This window comes from Herpailurus yagouaroundi, unplaced genomic scaffold (assembly GCF_014898765.1).
Source record: "Herpailurus yagouaroundi ecotype Mexico unplaced genomic scaffold, PumYag 194, whole genome shotgun sequence".
NCBI classification, from domain to species: Eukaryota; Metazoa; Chordata; class Mammalia; order Carnivora; family Felidae; genus Herpailurus; species Herpailurus yagouaroundi.
This window is the reverse complement of record NW_024412425.1, coordinates 5,652,923-5,668,726: the sequence shown is the minus strand read 5'-3', so window position 1 is coordinate 5,668,726 and position 15,804 is coordinate 5,652,923. Positions and strand designations below refer to the sequence as shown.

At 60.3% G+C, this 15,804-nt stretch overlaps 1 protein-coding gene across 2 annotated transcripts; it reads left to right on the top strand.

Moving 5' to 3' along the window:
- The first annotated feature begins 755 nt into the window (after positions 1–755).
- Positions 756–15,585, top strand: KCTD15 (potassium channel tetramerization domain containing 15). 2 transcript variants are annotated; one of them, XM_040446207.1, is made up of 7 exons: positions 756–905; positions 2,570–2,665; positions 4,248–4,340; positions 4,974–5,149; positions 10,066–10,210; positions 12,582–12,887; positions 14,108–15,585. In XM_040446207.1, exons 3-7 carry the CDS (start codon positions 4,275–4,277, stop codon positions 14,264–14,266), a joined length of 852 nt encoding a protein of 283 aa, XP_040302141.1. In that variant the 5' UTR covers positions 756–905; positions 2,570–2,665; positions 4,248–4,274; the 3' UTR covers positions 14,267–15,585. The 2 variants fall into 2 exon arrangements, with proteins under 2 accessions (XP_040302141.1, XP_040302140.1); XM_040446206.1 differs by having other exon boundaries at positions 2,567–2,665.
- Positions 15,586–15,804: the final 219 nt, after the last annotated feature.

Genomic DNA, 15,804 nt, shown 5'->3' with positions numbered 1-15,804 from the left:
GAAACGTGCCCTGTGTTACTTATTTGGGAGCCGAAAATTTATGCCCAGCTGAAAGCGCCCGGGGAAATATTACATCAGATGAAATGACAATGATTAAAATCAGCTTCTCCCCCGCCCCCTCCCGAGCCCGGAGGAGGCCCGGGCGCCGCGTGGCCGGCCGGCGGGGGGCGGGGGGCTGGGCGGCGGAGGGCGCGGGGGCCCGGGCGCACCGCTCCCGGGAGGGTCCTGGCGGAGGCCCCGGCGGGAAGGCTCGGGCTCCGGGAGAAGCGGGTGGGGATCGCCCGGCGAAAGGAGGGGAACCAGCGCATTTTTGTCGCCGAGCGCGGCAGGCGCGGGCGCGCGGAGCTAATTGCGACTCTAATCCTCTGCCCCGCGGCGCAGCCGAGCCCCGAGCCAGGAGTCGCCGCGCGCTCCCGCTCGCGCTCGCCGCGCTGGGTAATTTGGAGCCGGATCGCTGCCCTTTGCGTCCGGGCTCGGCCGCGACGGGGCGCGGGCTACGGGCTGGGGTGGGGGGCTGGTTTTCTCGCCAGCAATCAGGGAAGGCCGCTGGAGAGAGAGGAGGGAGGAGAGGAGGTGGGAGCGGCGGGAGGGCAGCCGGAGAGCGGCGCGAAGAGGAGGCGGCGGTGGCGGCGGCGGCGGCGGCCGCGAGGAGGGGAGGAGGCGAGGGGAGGGCGGGGAGGGGAGGCCCCGGCGCGCCGCGCCGCGAGGGGCCGCGCGAAGCGGGGGCCGGGGCGGGAGGGGTGGGTGGGGGGAGGGTTGGGGGCGAGAGAGAAAGTAACTCCAGGACGAGACCGGAGCGACCCGCGCAGCGAGCATAGGCGGCCAGGCTGCGCCCGGCGCCCGAGACCGGCGGCTGCGGGGGGCGGGGGCTGCGCCCGAGCCCGATCCGCCGCTCCGGCTCCGAGGTAAGCCCCGCGCGGGCGGCCACCGCTCGGCGCCGCGCACCCCTGTCCCCAAAGTGGCGGTGATACCGAGAAAGTAGCTCGGCCGGGGTTCGGACCTGGGTAGGGGCGGCTGCTTTGTCCCGGTGCCGGGCGGCGGGGGCTGGCGGCGCGGGGGCACCCAGCACAAAGGCCTGGCGCGGGAGGGGGGGTTGCCCACGTGGGCTGGCCCTGGCCCTGGCCCCGGGTGGACCCTCCCCACGCGGGCGGGCGCCGAGCTTCCTGCCGCGCGGGGCGGGGTGTGGGGGTGGTGGTGTTGCAGGTCCCGGCACTCGGGCCTCAGTGCAGGGCCGAGCGCCCTGCAGGGCCAGCGAGTTTCCGGGGTCAGCCCCGGGCTCACGCCTCTGGGGCTTCGGGGCGCACAGGGCCCGACTTGGCGCCCAAATCAGAGAGAAAAAGTCTCTAACGGGACAGATGTGCGTCGTCTGACGCCCACCACGCGAGTCCGAGACGGGGCGGGGGGGCCGGCGAGCTGGTGGTGGTCCCAGGCGCCCGGTCTTGGGGGCCCCGGGCGGGCCTCGCGGAGACGCCTCGGGCTCCTGCTGCCCGCGGGTACCCCCTGACCTGGACGCGCGCACGGGGCACACATTCGGAAATGCCCCTCTCCCGCAGCCCAAACGCCTTTCCGTCATCCCTTGCCCCCCACCTCGACTGCAGAAAGATAAGCTTCAAGTTTTCACTCCGTGTCTCAAATGTGCACGAAGGAATTTAACTGCACGAGTGAATAACTGCATTAGTTTCAATTAATTTTTTTTTAATCCCGGCAACAATAAACTTTGAGAACAAAAGCGCTTTTACGTCCTTAATTAGGCGAGCTTCCCATCTGTGGTCTCTAAGTGTCTGCCTCTTGATTTAACTTTGTCCTCCGCCCCGCCCCCGCCGTACACCCCTCCCCGCCCTGCCAGGCACTCCGGTTCCGTGGCCACCCCCGCCCCGCGGCGCCGCCGGCCTCGGCCCAGCCGGCTTCGGCCGCCCCGAAGTTCACACCGGCCGGCGGGCTCTGCGGCGGGGCTGGCGCGCACCAGGTGGCATGCCCGCCCCCCTCCTCCGCCCTCCCCCTCCATCCCGGACAATTCCGCAGGCCCCTGGCACTCTCGCCCGCGGCTGGCGCCCAGGGCGCAGAGCTGAAGGGAGCTCGCGAGGCGCCTTCTGTTTACCTTTTATGGTTAAAATAACAGCTTAGCAAAGAAGCGACTTCACGAAGAAGCGATTTAGTGAAATCGTCTCAAGCTGCCGCAGCTCAGCCAGTTTAATCACCCCCAGAGAGCTGAACAACTGCGAACACAATGGGACACAAAATCATTTTGTGTGTAAATGAGCGTGGCATTCTGCTCGCTTCCCTCCGCTCGGCGGGCGGGGCGCGGCGGCGGCGGCGGCGGCGGGCGGGCGCGGGACCCGGGGCTCCCACCGCAGCTCAGGGAAGCGGGTCAATACCTAGCCAGTTTGGAGACCCGCGGGCCCTGGAGCACGCTACAGCGCGGAGACCCCTGCAACAGGCGGTTTGGGCGAGCCTCGGGAGGGCCGGGGCGCGCTGGGGCTGGGTGGTGGGTCGTGGGTTTGCCGGTGATGTTGAAGAAATGAACTTGCGTCTCTTACTGCACCCACTTTTGTGCTTCTGACCTCAGCAGTGGTGTCGGGGAAAGGGTCGTTGTCCAGCACAGATGCGTTGGCCGGAGGCAGCCCTGGAGGTTCTGGTGGAGGCGTAAAGCCTGGGGCTTCCAACGGTGAGTTTTTTGGTTTGCCAGTGAACATCAGGTTGCGCTTGTGATGGAGAAGAGGCTGGATGAGAACAGGATTGGGCAGCTTCTGTGATGGGTACTTGGTGTTAAATGTCACTTGAGTAAAACATTGCGCAGTCCGCTTCGATAGAATTTCCATTGGAATCCCTTCCAGCACACTTTATCCTCAGTTGTGGCTTTCCTTGTGACTCCTCCCCCAGCAGAACCTCCCAGGGCAGGAAAACCCATCCTGAGGTCTGTTTTGGTTTCTCAGAACTTCCTTGAGATAAGTGACCTGCATTTCTTTTCTGAGCTGGCCGGAAGTCAGGAATGCCAAAAGCCGCAGACCCTGAGTAGCCCCCCAGTGAGAGTATAAATTAAACATCACTGTTTAATCGTAACCCCCACTCCAGTTTCATGTCAGGGAACCTGCCAGAGCACTGAGGGCAGAACAGATCCTAGGATGGTAACCTCACTTAAATGTGCAGTATTGATGACGTTCGTTGGACCTTGGTCCATGTTTTAAAATTGGATGTTGCATTTCAAGGCACAAAGTCAAACCTGCGACGGAGAAGTCCAGGTTAGGCTTGTGGGAGCCAGTGTGTGTGTATGTGTGTGGGAGGGGTTGGTGTTCACTGTGCCCTATGAGACAGCCTCAGGTCAATGCCGAGGGCTGCATAGACCTCTTCTCCCCCCACCCCCCGCCCCCCTTCGGCAGGGTCCTAAGGTGGCTTCTAGTGACTGAGAGACAGTCTTATTTCAGGTGGTCGTGGCACACAGGAAAGTCACTAGTGGAGAAGAGCAGAACAGAGGGTCCGTTTGCTGAGCTGCTCTCTATTTCCTTCCGGCCAGCTCTCTAGTGCCTTGGGGGGGGTGTGATCCTGAGGGGGTCTGGAATACATTAGGCACAGACAAGACCATTCTGGGGGTCTGGGTTGAAACTGCAGAGGTGCAGGCCAGGCAAACAAAGACAAGTTTCCTCTCTTAGGCGCCCTAGGGGAGAGGTGGCTTCCTAAGTGACTTTCACTCTTCCCTATGCCCTGGCTTCTGCCTAAAGAGACTTCTCTGTGACTGGCCATTCTCACACTGCATCTTAACACCGTGGAGACGGTGTTCAGAGTCCTGGGCTCCCGAGCCCATGGAGGCTGGGGGATCCTCCCTGAGCTGTGGTCCACAGGGCTCTCTGCTGATGCAAGAGGAGACACGGTTGGTAACATGGCTCTGAACCAAAATACCAGGAAAATCAGATTTGTTCTGAAACATTTTGGGGCAATAATGGTGAGCATATGTTTCAGCACTGTCATTAGCCGAATTAGACGTGGAGCTGCCCAGAAAACACGTGTGTGTGTCTGTGTGTGTGTGTATGTGTGTGTGTGTGTGTGCACGCGTGTGTGCGTGTAAGCTGCTACGGCTTTGGAGCGTGGGGATAGGGTAGTGGCGGGTGGAATCTGGAGAGGGCTGTGTGGTGGGGGGGTCCCAGAGAGAAAATGCAGAAAGGAGGATTCCAAGCATCTTTGACTCTGGGAGACCCAGCACCCACGACTCCTGAGGAGTAAAAGCCCTATGGTTTTGTCGGTGCTCCCCACAGATACTCTGGGCAGCGATGGAAGCCTAGATGCCTCACCGCAAGGAGCGGCCGAGCGGGTCCTCGCTTCACGCCCACGGCAGCGCCAGCACTGCGGTGAGAGCCAGTAGGGTGGGCTGGGGCAGCGGCCGGTGGCCCCCTCTCTGCCCTTATCCCCAGCGCCTGCCTGCTTACCCGCCGCCCTTCCTCCCAGCCGGTGCAGTCAAGAGATGGCTGTTGACTGGCTGTGCGATTATGTATTTTTTGAAACAAAAATGCTCTTAATTTGATGTGAAATTTACTACATGTATAAAACTCAACGCCTTAGGTGCTGAGGAAGTCACTAATTTAGAGGTGTCTCGTTACTGAGACAAACTTGCAAAAACCCCTGAATCCCAATTCACAAATTGGTGATTCGTTTGTCAGGGGATATTTCACATCTAACACATAAGCCCGCGACCTTTAATTAGAATTTTGCAGTTTGTTTTATGCCCCTGGAGGCTGACACCTTGAAATTTTTTTTTCTTGATTTCTTATTGCTAATAAGCATCTTTCTTTTTCCCTCTGGTTCTTTGAAGAAAATGATGCAAATACACTTAATTACAGTGGTGGCCATAATTTGTCAGCTGAATATGTGATCAGGCACAGGCAGAAGTGATCTGATTAGATCTGTGATCACATTGGCAATAAAAGGGAGTGCCCAGCTCTGTTGTGGAGAAGCTCTGGTTTTCACCTTGTTTCCGTCTCCAGGAGGGAGGAAGCATGTCCCGGTTGTCTCTTACCCGGTCGCCCGTGTCTCCCCTGGCCGCCCAGGGGATCCCACTGCCAGCCCAGCTCACCAAGTCCAACGCACCCGTGCACATCGATGTGGGTGGCCACATGTACACCAGCAGCCTGGCCACGCTCACCAAGTACCCTGACTCCAGGTAAGAGCTGAGCCCCTTGGAGCACCAGGCGCACGGTGGTTGTTGGTCCCATCTGCAGCCCGCTGCCAGTGGGCTCTGTCTCCTCTGTCAGCCACTCGGGCTCTCCAGGCCAGGGCCTTCCCGCTCTCCTGGACCTGGAGGACTAGAGTTTGGGAGGCCGAGTCTACCTCTTAAAAGATGATTTCTACAGGGACTTGTGACCCTGTGCTGGTGGTATTGAAAGTGCCCGGTAGAGCTCCCGACCCACCGGCAGAAGCCCCTTACGCAGGGCCAGCCCCACCTGAAAGTGGCCAGCAGCTGGCTGGGCAATCTCAGGTATCTTCAGGGTCCCCTTGAGCGAGCCTCAGGCCTGGCCTTTGCCAAGGATCATTTGTGAGCCATGCTGCATGCTCCTTGGGATCCTGGGGGAGAGAAGGATTTAATCCCGTTTCCTACTCTGACCCTTGGTTAAGTACACAAGGGGGAGGATGAGGGGAGCTGCAGTTTCCAGCTTTGTCTGTCCGCGTGGCCACTGCTAGACCCTCGGGTGTAGCAGCCGGCTCCCTTGGGCAGGGGTGGGGAGGTCGGGGGAGTCGCAGATGAGGTGTCTCTGACCAGGAGCATCCCAACAGTGCACCTGGCTCTCCGCCCAGCTCCTGGAGCTCCTGACTCCCGGGCCTATTTGTGGGAGGTGCTGGGCACTATCAGATCCCCCGCTCCCGCTATTTGGGCACGTCCCTCCCAGGGACCTGGTTTCCCATTGGCATAGGAGCAGGGCGGACCAGAGATGGGCTGGGTCTCTGAGCACCCCCTGGAGATGGTACAGCACGCTGCACGCAGAGCCCATGACTGCTTGCTCCTGGCACAGCGAGGCGGCCACCGCCGAGGGCTGAGCAGCAGGAGGGCCAAGGCTACAGGGTATCGCCCTCGTTTTATACATTTAAAAAAAAAACAAGAGGAGTTAATTAATCCCCCAGACACCAAGGGATCATCTCTGGGAAGCCTTCTTGTCAGTCTGCCTTGTCGCTGGTGTGAAGGCTCGTTGTGGAGGAGCCCTAGCGCATGGCGGCTTGATGAGGGCCAGGGCGGAGCCCTCCACGGGGGCAGGAGTGCTCCCTCTAGGAGCACATGCTGGAGGTGGATGTAGAGTCCAGTTCAGAATTTGAGGAGTCTGGGGCACAGATGACAGTTGGGACTTCATTCCCTCGGCCCAGCAGAGGCTGAGGCCTGGGGCAGGCACTGGTGAACTTGGGGCCTCGCCGGGGGCCGCAGCCACGAGGCCACGTGGCGGTGGCGGCCTGTGAGCTCTGTCTAGGGTGGGAGATGGATTCTGCTTATTTAATTTCAATTTTGCCTTCTGCGGCATTCCCGGGTTGTTTGAGATAGATCATCCCTTAATCGGTTGGCGACGTTTGTGAGTGAAATTCATAAAACCCTTGCCCAAACCTCTCTGAAGAGCGTTTCTTGAAATCAGACACTTGCCTTTCTAGAGCCATCGCAGCTCAGGCCTGCAGGGAATGGCTGCCTCATTCGCGTCTCCAGGCTGCTGCCTGGGAGCAGCAAGGGGGGGGGGGGGTGGCCCTCCCCTCCCATACCCACAGGGCAGCTCATCCTTGCCCATCGTGCTGCTCTGTGGTGGGGCAGGCCTCCTCACCAGGGAGCCAAGGCCACGTGGCTCCCGATCTGGCAGGTGGGACCCTCGGCGGCAGGATGTGCCTGGAGGGGGTGGCAGTCTGCGTGCCTTCCCTGAGGCTGGGGCTCTGCAGTGAATCTCTTGTTCTTGCCTGGATGGCTTCTGGCTCAGGGCAGGGCTGCTCCCAGGGCCTGAAGCTTCGGCCTCGAGGCCAACGGGCGGCGTGACCTGTAGGACAGTCAGCGGACAGTGAGTCAGGCCGGGCCTGGGAGGTGGGTGGGGCTGCTGTGCTGGCAAGAGCCCCTCAGATCTCTCTCATCCTTCTTTCAGTGAATCATTAAAATTAAAAAGAAATGTTTTTCACCAATTCCGGAAACCAAGATCAATCCCTCACCCAGTGGCATTGATGTATGAGTCACCAAGCGATGGAGAAGATTGCTAAGGTCACCGAGGAGGTGGGGGGTTCTGGGTATCAGGAAAGTCCCACCTTGGGCAGTGCTGTGAGACCAGGGGGCTAGCGCCCTGCACCCTCGGGGCCCGTGCCCACAGGACTATGTCTGGGCTTCTGGTTCTTGGCTCATCAGGGAGCAGGTGCTACCACTGGGTGGCCCAGGGAAAGCCATCAGCCCTTGCCCATAAAGAGCAGAGCACGGCTGCCCAGGGCTGGAAATGAACTCCAGGGGCTGCCGCCTCCCTCATCCCTGCCGGACATCCGTTAGCTGCTGCCATCACAGTCCCAAGCTGGTATCCATGCTGGCTGTGGGAAGCCTCAAATTACTAATAAAATCTTCCACCGAAACATCTGGGAAATTGGAGCCAAAGCTTAAACAAAAGACCTCCATCAGCTGGGGTCAGAGGCGCCCCAAAACCCTGTAGCCTCTCTCAGAGGGTAGCCCAGAAAGGAGTTGGCTCCCAAGACCCTGCAAAGTGATGGGGGGTAGGGGAGGCGGGGGTTGTCCTTTTGTGACTATTGTCCTAACCTGCCCTAAGCTGCTCTCATCCTTGGTAGCCTCAAATCCTGAGGGCATGGAAGGCCTTTGTCCCTTGGAGAGACACTGATGGTAAGGTCTAGAACCAGTCTTAAAGTAAGGCGGATTGAGAACCTTCTAGCCATGGACCAACAGGACAACCTAGAACCCAGCCAGCCCTGGAATGTGGGTGACCCACGAAGCCCTCTAGACCAACAGGATGGTGTGGAGCCCCAGCCAGCTGTGGCCTAGAATGTTGCTTGCTGCACAGAGTGTTTGAGCTCAACCAGGAACAGGAGAGAAAGTTCCACAGGGAGGCTGAGGCCGTGGACTTGCTGGCTTGCCTGTGGATGTGGCTCTTCCTTCTTCCTGCTGGTGCCATGTTTGGGCCCTCGGCTGTCTGCTGCTGAGGACTGCCCATGGGACAGGCAGTGTTGCCTCGTCCCATCTGTCTCTAGGGTGCTGGATGGCCCTCATTCTGACATCTGAATGCCCAAGCTCTGTGGAGGTCAGGTTTTGGGGACTTGGGCAGCTGGAACAGGCCATGAAGCCCGTAAGGCTTTCCAGCAGGGGCTGCGTCCCCCGGGTCTGGGGAGGTGAGAGGGCTCCATGGCTTGAGGAGTCCCGAGATGAGTCGTATCTGGGTGACGGCAGTGCTGGTTCCACAGGCTGGGGCCTCTCCACACCACATCATAGACTCTGAGCGGCTCACGCGCGTCCACGAGTTAGCCTTGCCTTTTCTATAGCCCCACTGGGACAGGGGCTGGGCCATGTCCCCAGAGGGAGAATGTGTGATTGCATGGCTGCTGCACACCTGAGCAGGCCCTCCCGGCCAATGCCTTGAGTGTGCCAGGCCACCAGAGTGGGGAACAGTATAGATGGGAGGCTCTGAGCGAGGCTCTGGAGACTCTAACCCCTCAGCTTCCGCCCCGCTCACGTGCACTGGCCCACAATGGTCGGCCAGAGCAGGGCCTCAGGAACAGTGACTTGGAGTGGACGGAGGACTGGGCTGTTGGTGGAGAGGGGAGCGCCCCTGGAGGGTCCTTGCTGGTAGGGGCAGTGAGGCAGGAGGCTTAGGCACCAGCTTGTGCGGGCTGGGCTAGAAGGCCTCAGTCCCAGACCAGGCCACTGTTCTCCCGGGCTGTGCCCACAAGCTGCCGCCTTGGCAGGGTTTAGCTGGTGTGGGGCCCCACCTGCTGAAGGATGTCTGGGGGTGTCATCACTGAGGGGACACTGCCAACCTCCCACCTGCTCCTGAGTCAAGCTCTTGGCTGTCCCCACCCCTCCTGGGGGCTCCTAACTGTCCACAGCTGGGCCTGGGGGCAGCCAGGGAATCAGCCAGACGGGGCCAGCCACCCTGGGTGTCGGAGAGGCCCCAGCCCTGGCCCTGAGGCCCGGGTCCTCCCTGGAGCGGATGGGGACAGGTATCAGGGGCTCCCCACAAGCATTCTGCAGGTCCTGTGTTTCTGTCAGAACCAAGTGCCCTTCAGAGGACAGGGTGCCGGGATGGGACCTATCTGCGTGCATTCGCCAGAGTGTGGGCACACTGGAGTGCGTGCTTCTGTGTAGACCGTGGTGCGTGCAGACGCGTTCACACCGCAGCGTGTGTGCAAGCACGCTGTTGAGTGCACGTCTGCTGTGGCACATGCTGTCCCTCCCGCCTGCCTCTCTTCCTCCCCCAGGGCCCCCTGAGCGGGTGACCACATGGTCTGCCTGTGAGTTTGTCCAGTGCAAACGGCTGTTTCTCTGCTCAGCTGTTCACGCTGGCCGGCGTGTCCTTTGCCTGGGCGCGTCCGGGTCTGCGTGTGATTTGTGTGTTGCAAGGGAGGGGACCGTGTGAGCCTGTGCCTCTCGCCCACGTGTGTCCCATGTGCCGCTCATTTGTGTGGCTTGGGCGAGGTGTGGGACCCAAGACTGTCTTGCCGGGCTTACGCGTGTTAGCTGGGTGTGTGGCCGCGGGCTGGGGTATCTGACGGTCAGTGGGAGTTTTCGGGGCGGGGGGGACGGGGTCTGTCTGGCAGGGGTTGGCGTGCATGGGGCAACGAGGCTGTGTCTTTGTCTCACTGTAGTTTTCCAAGCCTGTCATGTGTCCGGGTGCATGCAGCCAGGCGCGTCTCTCTCTGGCTGTGGCTTGTGAGTGTAGGCTGGGTATACAGCGTGTGCCAGTGTCCTGACTGCGGCCTGGCTGCCCTTGGTGTATGCGGACATCCGTCATGCCCGGTACAGTCCCAGAGTGACCCATGTGAGGCCCCCCGCCCCTCCAGCAGGGCAGACCCTAAGGGAAGGGCAGGTGGCCTGGCCCTTCCATCAGACATCCCACTCCCTCTCTCTCCCAGAATAAGCCGCCTCTTCAATGGCACTGAACCCATCGTCCTGGACAGTTTAAAGCAACATTATTTCATCGACCGGGATGGGGAGATTTTCCGCTACGTCCTGAGCTTCCTGCGGACGTCAAAACTGCTGCTCCCGGATGACTTCAAGGTAAGTCTGCAGCCGGCAGCTCCCCAGCGATGCCTGTGCGGTGGCATTACACAGGGGACGCTGTGACTTAATAAATGGACCCATGGTCGTCATGGCAACCATAAAAAGTTAAACGATGAAGCCGAGGGCTAAATCAGTTTTTCTAAACTAATTTTGTTTTCTCACGTTTTTAGCTTATTTATCAGGGTGTAACAACAATTAAGCAGTGGCGCTTACCCCATTTCATTTGCCGTGTTGAGGGACGGTCGTGCATCAGAGTTACGGGACTTAGAGGTTCCCACATGTGCTCCTTGTCAGCAATTTGCAGGGGGAAGCCTGGTGCAAACGCAGTACCTTTTAAATGAAAGGTTATCCCCCGGTCTTGGGGTGAGCCTGTCCAGGGCAGCCGATCTGGCTCTGAGAGTCTGCCTCAGTGCTGGGCCCCTCCGTGGCTCCGGGGATCCCAGAGGAAGGAAGCTTAGACCTGCCTTGAACCAGCAACTGTCCCTCCCTCCCTCCCTCCCTTCCTGCACCCAGAGGACCAATGGCCCTGGGGCTGTTTTGTCCTCCATCCAACTGATGCTGGGTGCCAACAAGCAAAGTCAGGCCGAAGGTACAATGAAATCTGGGGCAGACATGGGTCCTGTCCTCATCGCACTTACAACCTAGTGAGAAGACAGATGTTCAACAACAATGAAATGCTTGAATCCCCTTGGTGGGGGAGCAGATGTTTCCTGGAAATGAAGCATGAAGGGGAAGCATGGAGAACCTGGCCCCAGGGGGGTTGGAGGGAAGGATGCTTCTCCGGATGGCGAAGGAGGAAGAGGGGCAAACAGGTGTGAGGGTCTTGGTGAGCGGGCAGGGTGGCAAGAAGCTTGGTACCATCCAGAACCAGAGAGAAGGTGTCAGCCTGGGGCTGTAGGAACGGGGACTGGAAAGGAGGCTGCTGTTTGAGGTGGGACCTTGGTGGCTAGCTCGGCATGTGGCTGGTGGCATTTCACCCTGAACGCGGTGGCAGGGATGTGAGCAGGGAGTGACAGGTCCGCTAGCCCTGGCTACTGTGTGGAGAAGGAGGGTGAGGGGCGGGAGCAGGAGGCCAAGGGAGTTTCCTGAAGGCCTTGGTCCTGATTGGAGGCAGCAAAGATGGGGCAAAGGGGCAGACTGGGTTTATGTTTAGGACTTGGCCATAGAAGGCCGTGGTATGGACCGGTGGGGGGTCAGGGCATTCTTGAGGCTGCCCCCTGGTCTTTGGCTTGCGGCCTGAGTGGATGCATGGAGGCCCAGGGGTGGAACGGGCTGGAGGGAGTGTTACACCTCACTCCTGCGTGGAATTGGTGGTGTGGCATCGGGTGGAGAAGTTCTGGGCCATAAGAAAAAATGTGGGCCGATATCGTTTAAAACCTCTGGAGTGGATGAGAGCAGATGCCCAGGATGGCACCCTGGGGAGCCCCTGTGGAGGGAAATTGGGCTTTCCTCGGAGGGGTTCCAGAGGCTGGGGGGCCAGCAGCGAGAAGGAAGGGGCTTAGGGCCTATAGGATGGGCCCTGCTTTGGGGGTTGGGCCTCCTGACTCAGCCTTGAGCTGAGCCCCAGTGACTGGCCCGAGTCATGGGTCCTGAGCTACTCAGGGCCAGGGCACATATGGGTGCACATGTGTTTGGGGGACAGATGGCATGAGCATGCCAGCCTGGGAGTCGGCTGCCTGGGGGTGGGCTTCCCACTCCCAGACACCTCCTCACCTGCCTGCTAGAGCGGGGTGGGCCCAGCACCTGGCGCATTTTGTTGTCCTTTGGCCCTCGCCCCCTTCTCTGAGACGGGCGTTTATGTCCATTTTATAGACGAGGAAACCGAGGCTCTGAGGAGGTAACTGATGACCAGAGGCCTCAGAGCTGGTAGACAGCATGTGGGAAATCCAACCCAGGGAGGTGTGCCCTGCCTCCCTGCTGGGCTGTGAGCTCCTCCGGGGCAGATGAGGGTGCTGCTGCTCTGTGCCCAGCCTCACTTCTCTGGGATTCTAAGAAGGCAGCAGGTCTCCAGACAGAGGCACAGCCTCAGGCTCCACTAGTGCAGCCCCCTGGTCTTTCCAGAGGCCCCTCTCTGCTCCAGGGGTTTGGGGCCAGATGGGAAGAGAGCGAGTGTGGGACTTGTGGGACAAGTCTGGCAAAGGTGGACACCAACTGCTGCCTTTCGGTCAAGGCTAGACTCCTGTGCCTGTACACATTCACCTGAGCCTCATTTCCCCCATCTGTACAATGGGTACAACCATCCCAGTCCACACTGAGCCCTGGGGGTCGCAGCTCCACAGTATTGCATGGGGCCAGGTGGCGGCGTCGGGGGCTGGCCTTGGAAAGACCGGCCCCCACCTCCCACCATTCCCTCTGCGCATGCCCACAGGACTTCAGCCTGCTCTACGAGGAGGCGCGGTACTACCAGCTGCAGCCCATGGTGCGCGAGCTGGAGCGCTGGCAGCAGGAGCAGGAGCAGCGGCGCCGCAGCCGCGCCTGTGACTGCCTGGTGGTGCGGGTCACGCCGGACTTGGGCGAGCGGATCGCGCTCAGTGGCGAGAAGGCCCTCATCGAGGAGGTTTTCCCCGAGACCGGGGACGTCATGTGCAACTCTGTCAACGCCGGCTGGAACCAGGACCCCACGCACGTCATCCGCTTCCCGCTCAACGGCTACTGCCGGCTCAACTCCGTGCAGGTGAGGGCTGCGCGCGCGCGCCCCATCCGCCTCACCCCTGCCTCCCCACAGCCCTCCGGCAGCAGGGATGGGTGGAGGGAGGCGCGGTCCCTGAAACGGTGAAGCCCTCCGTGCCATCTCACAGAAGAGGCAACAATGTGTCGATGCATAATTTATGTCCCGCTCATAATTAAATGATGGCGCCTGGGGGATGGACTTAAAAAAATTGATCCGTGCTTTTTTTTTTTTTTTTTTTTTTTTCCAAAAGGATGTTCTATAAAAATGGCCCAGAGTATTTTCAACAGAGTGTGCCTCATTTGACACCCAGAGTCTCCCTTTCGATTCAAATTGAACCCAGGCCATAGGAGCGGCAGGTCAGAGGCTGAGTGGAGGTGGCCTGGAGCCCCCTCACGCACCCTGCTGACCCGCACAGCCGCAGGCGCCCAGATGGCTGCCCAGAGCCGTTCTGAACTGGCCTCCCTCCGAAGCGTCTCAGAGCTGGAGAACCCCAGATGGATGGGGCCTATTCTGCACCAGCTCTTTCAGACCTAAGAGCAGACTCCTATTTCTGCCTGAGGGCAGAGTGGGCATTGTGGGGGGGGGGGCCGCGCGGGAGAGTCCCATCCTCCCCCCTCCATGCACACATTCCCCAGGCTGTCAGTCAAAACTTAACTACTTGTGGGACACAGGGGTCAGACACAGTGACAAGACCCGCCCCCCCCTCCCAGAGGCACAAACCCACGTGGACATGGAGGCTGGTAGAGACTCAGACCCCAAGAGGGCTCCTCCTTCTCCCCACCCTGAGTTCCCTTGAGCTGATGAGCCCCCAGGCCTCAAACCATCTGGGACTTACAGCTCAGGGAAGCAGGTGGCTGCCCAGAGGCCAAGGGCAGAGCCTCTGTGGAGTCAGGCCTCAGTGAGGTGGGGGAAGGGGCTGGGACCACACCTCCAGAGAGAGGGGGCAGGTTGCATCATGGTGAAGAGAAGGGGCCCGAAGACTCTTTCTGCCTCTGGATGAAGGCTGCGGACCCCTGGGCGCAGCAGGGTGGGGCAGCCTTCCCAGGTTTGGTCACTCAGGAGGACCCGGGGTCTGGCTGCTCCTGTCCCTCCTGTGGTTGCTTGACTTGTGGGCTGTCAGGAGAGGGTGGCCTTGCCCTGGCTGATGCCTACCTGCCCACAGGGCCCAGCCAGGCAGACTCTTGCAGTGGGGCATTGCTGACCATTTCTGTCTTCCCTGGCAGGTCCTGGAGAGGCTGTTTCAGAGGGGCTTTAGCGTGGCTGCATCCTGTGGGGGTGGCGTGGACTCCTCCCAGTTCAGCGAGTACGTGCTTTGCCGTGAGGAGCGGCGACCGCAGCCCAACCCTACTGCGGTCCGGATAAAGCAGGAGCCCCTGGACTAGGCCCTGCCTCAGTGCCCACCTGAGGCCTTGTGGCCCTGGGGAACCCCCCGGGGCCCTGGAAACGGTGCTGGGGAGTTCTGCCTGTGCCTGCTTAGCAGTGGGTGTGAGACTGAGGGTGGGGCTGGAGTGTCCAAAGCCAGCCCAGGGAACCCCAGGAATCATGGCAACAGAACGTGGGGCTCCGGAGGCATGCCCGCGGAAGGACCGTTAATGTGACCCAAAGATGCTGCGGTGGGGACAGTTCTCGGGGCACTGCGGCTCCCCGGCCTGGCACAGCGTTCTCCGAGGCAGGGTCAGCAGAGGCCTCCCGGCCCACTCTGGAGGAGCCGTTCATCCTTCTCCACGCGTGGCAGACTCCACGGGGTCTCCTTGCGTCACAGATGGCTTATTTTTCTACAGTATTTAAGATGGAAGTAACTAACTGCACAAGCCAGAGAGGCCGACAAGGACCAACGCTTCTTCATCTGGTGCTCAGTTCTTAGCCGGACGTGTGCGTGCCCCCGTGGCAGAGGGGCTCCCAGGGGCCGGGGCCCAGGTGCCCGCAGAGTGGGGCTTAGGAGACCTCTGGTCCCTGTTCCAGAGACAGAAGCAAGAGTGGCAATACCATAGGAATGGAAGCAGGGCCCCCACGGGGCAGGGCTGCTGGGAGGAGGGCTGGGTGGGTGTGGGGGATGGATGGCTCTGGAACCATCCGAGACCCTCACCTTTGCTGCCACCCGGGGTGCAGGCCACACTTGGTGAGTCACCTACCAATACCCTGGGGCTTCCAGTCCTGAGTGTTCTCACACCCGGGCTTCTGCAGAAGTCTCTCCCCATCCAGACCAGCCACGGGGCCACACCGCATCCTTACCTCAGGAATGGGCCCCACGGTGAAGGGCCCATGTGTCAGCGTCCTCTGGGTCCCCAGCTCAGGAAGCCGTCCCCAGCTCCGATTTTCCCACACTAATATGCACACTGAATTTGAGTAAAACCGTTCCACTAGCCTGCCAATAAGACTGGGACACAAGGCATACCTGGGGCTGTTGGCCCCGGATTCCAACAAGGACTGGCCCCGAGGGGTGCTCACAGACCTGCTCCCTCCCAGACGACAGGCCCAAAGATGGACACCCCTGGCCTTGTCACCCTTCCCTGCGCGCTGGCTCCACCCGGTTGGGGAAACCTCGGAGGGGCGCCGCAGTCAGCCCCGCGCTGTGTAACAACGCCTGTAGACTTGTATATGACTCCTTTAATATTGTAAAGATGCCGATGTACAATTGTCGTGTGTTTGTGTAAACACATTACGTTCCTAGTTCATGCCATAAATGATGCTATAAAGCGAATGACTCAGGCTCCGTCCTGTGCAGAAGCGACAGCCGTATCCCGCATTCCACGTAGCGTGGGGTGGTTTGGGGGCGGGGTTCGTCCCTGATGCGGGAGAACCAGCAGACCCTGCAGAGGTAGCTGGGGGAGGGGGAGGGGCAGGGTCCCGAGCGGGCCGTTATTTATTGCATTTGGGTGTTTCCTCTCTGCTGTGCCTGTCGCCTCTGGGCAGCACAGAT

Excerpts from the sequence above, each read along its gene's own strand:
- KCTD15 (XM_040446207.1), top strand. The coding sequence starts at position 4,275 with ATGCCTCACCGCAAGGAGCGGCCGAGCGGGTCCTCGCTTCACGCCCAC. Across the intron at positions 10,211-12,581 it reads TGCTCCCGGATGACTTCAAG|GACTTCAGCCTGCTCTACGA; the intron begins GTAAGTCTGCAG and ends GCATGCCCACAG. Across the intron at positions 12,888-14,107 it reads GCCGGCTCAACTCCGTGCAG|GTCCTGGAGAGGCTGTTTCA; the intron begins GTGAGGGCTGCG and ends CTTCCCTGGCAG.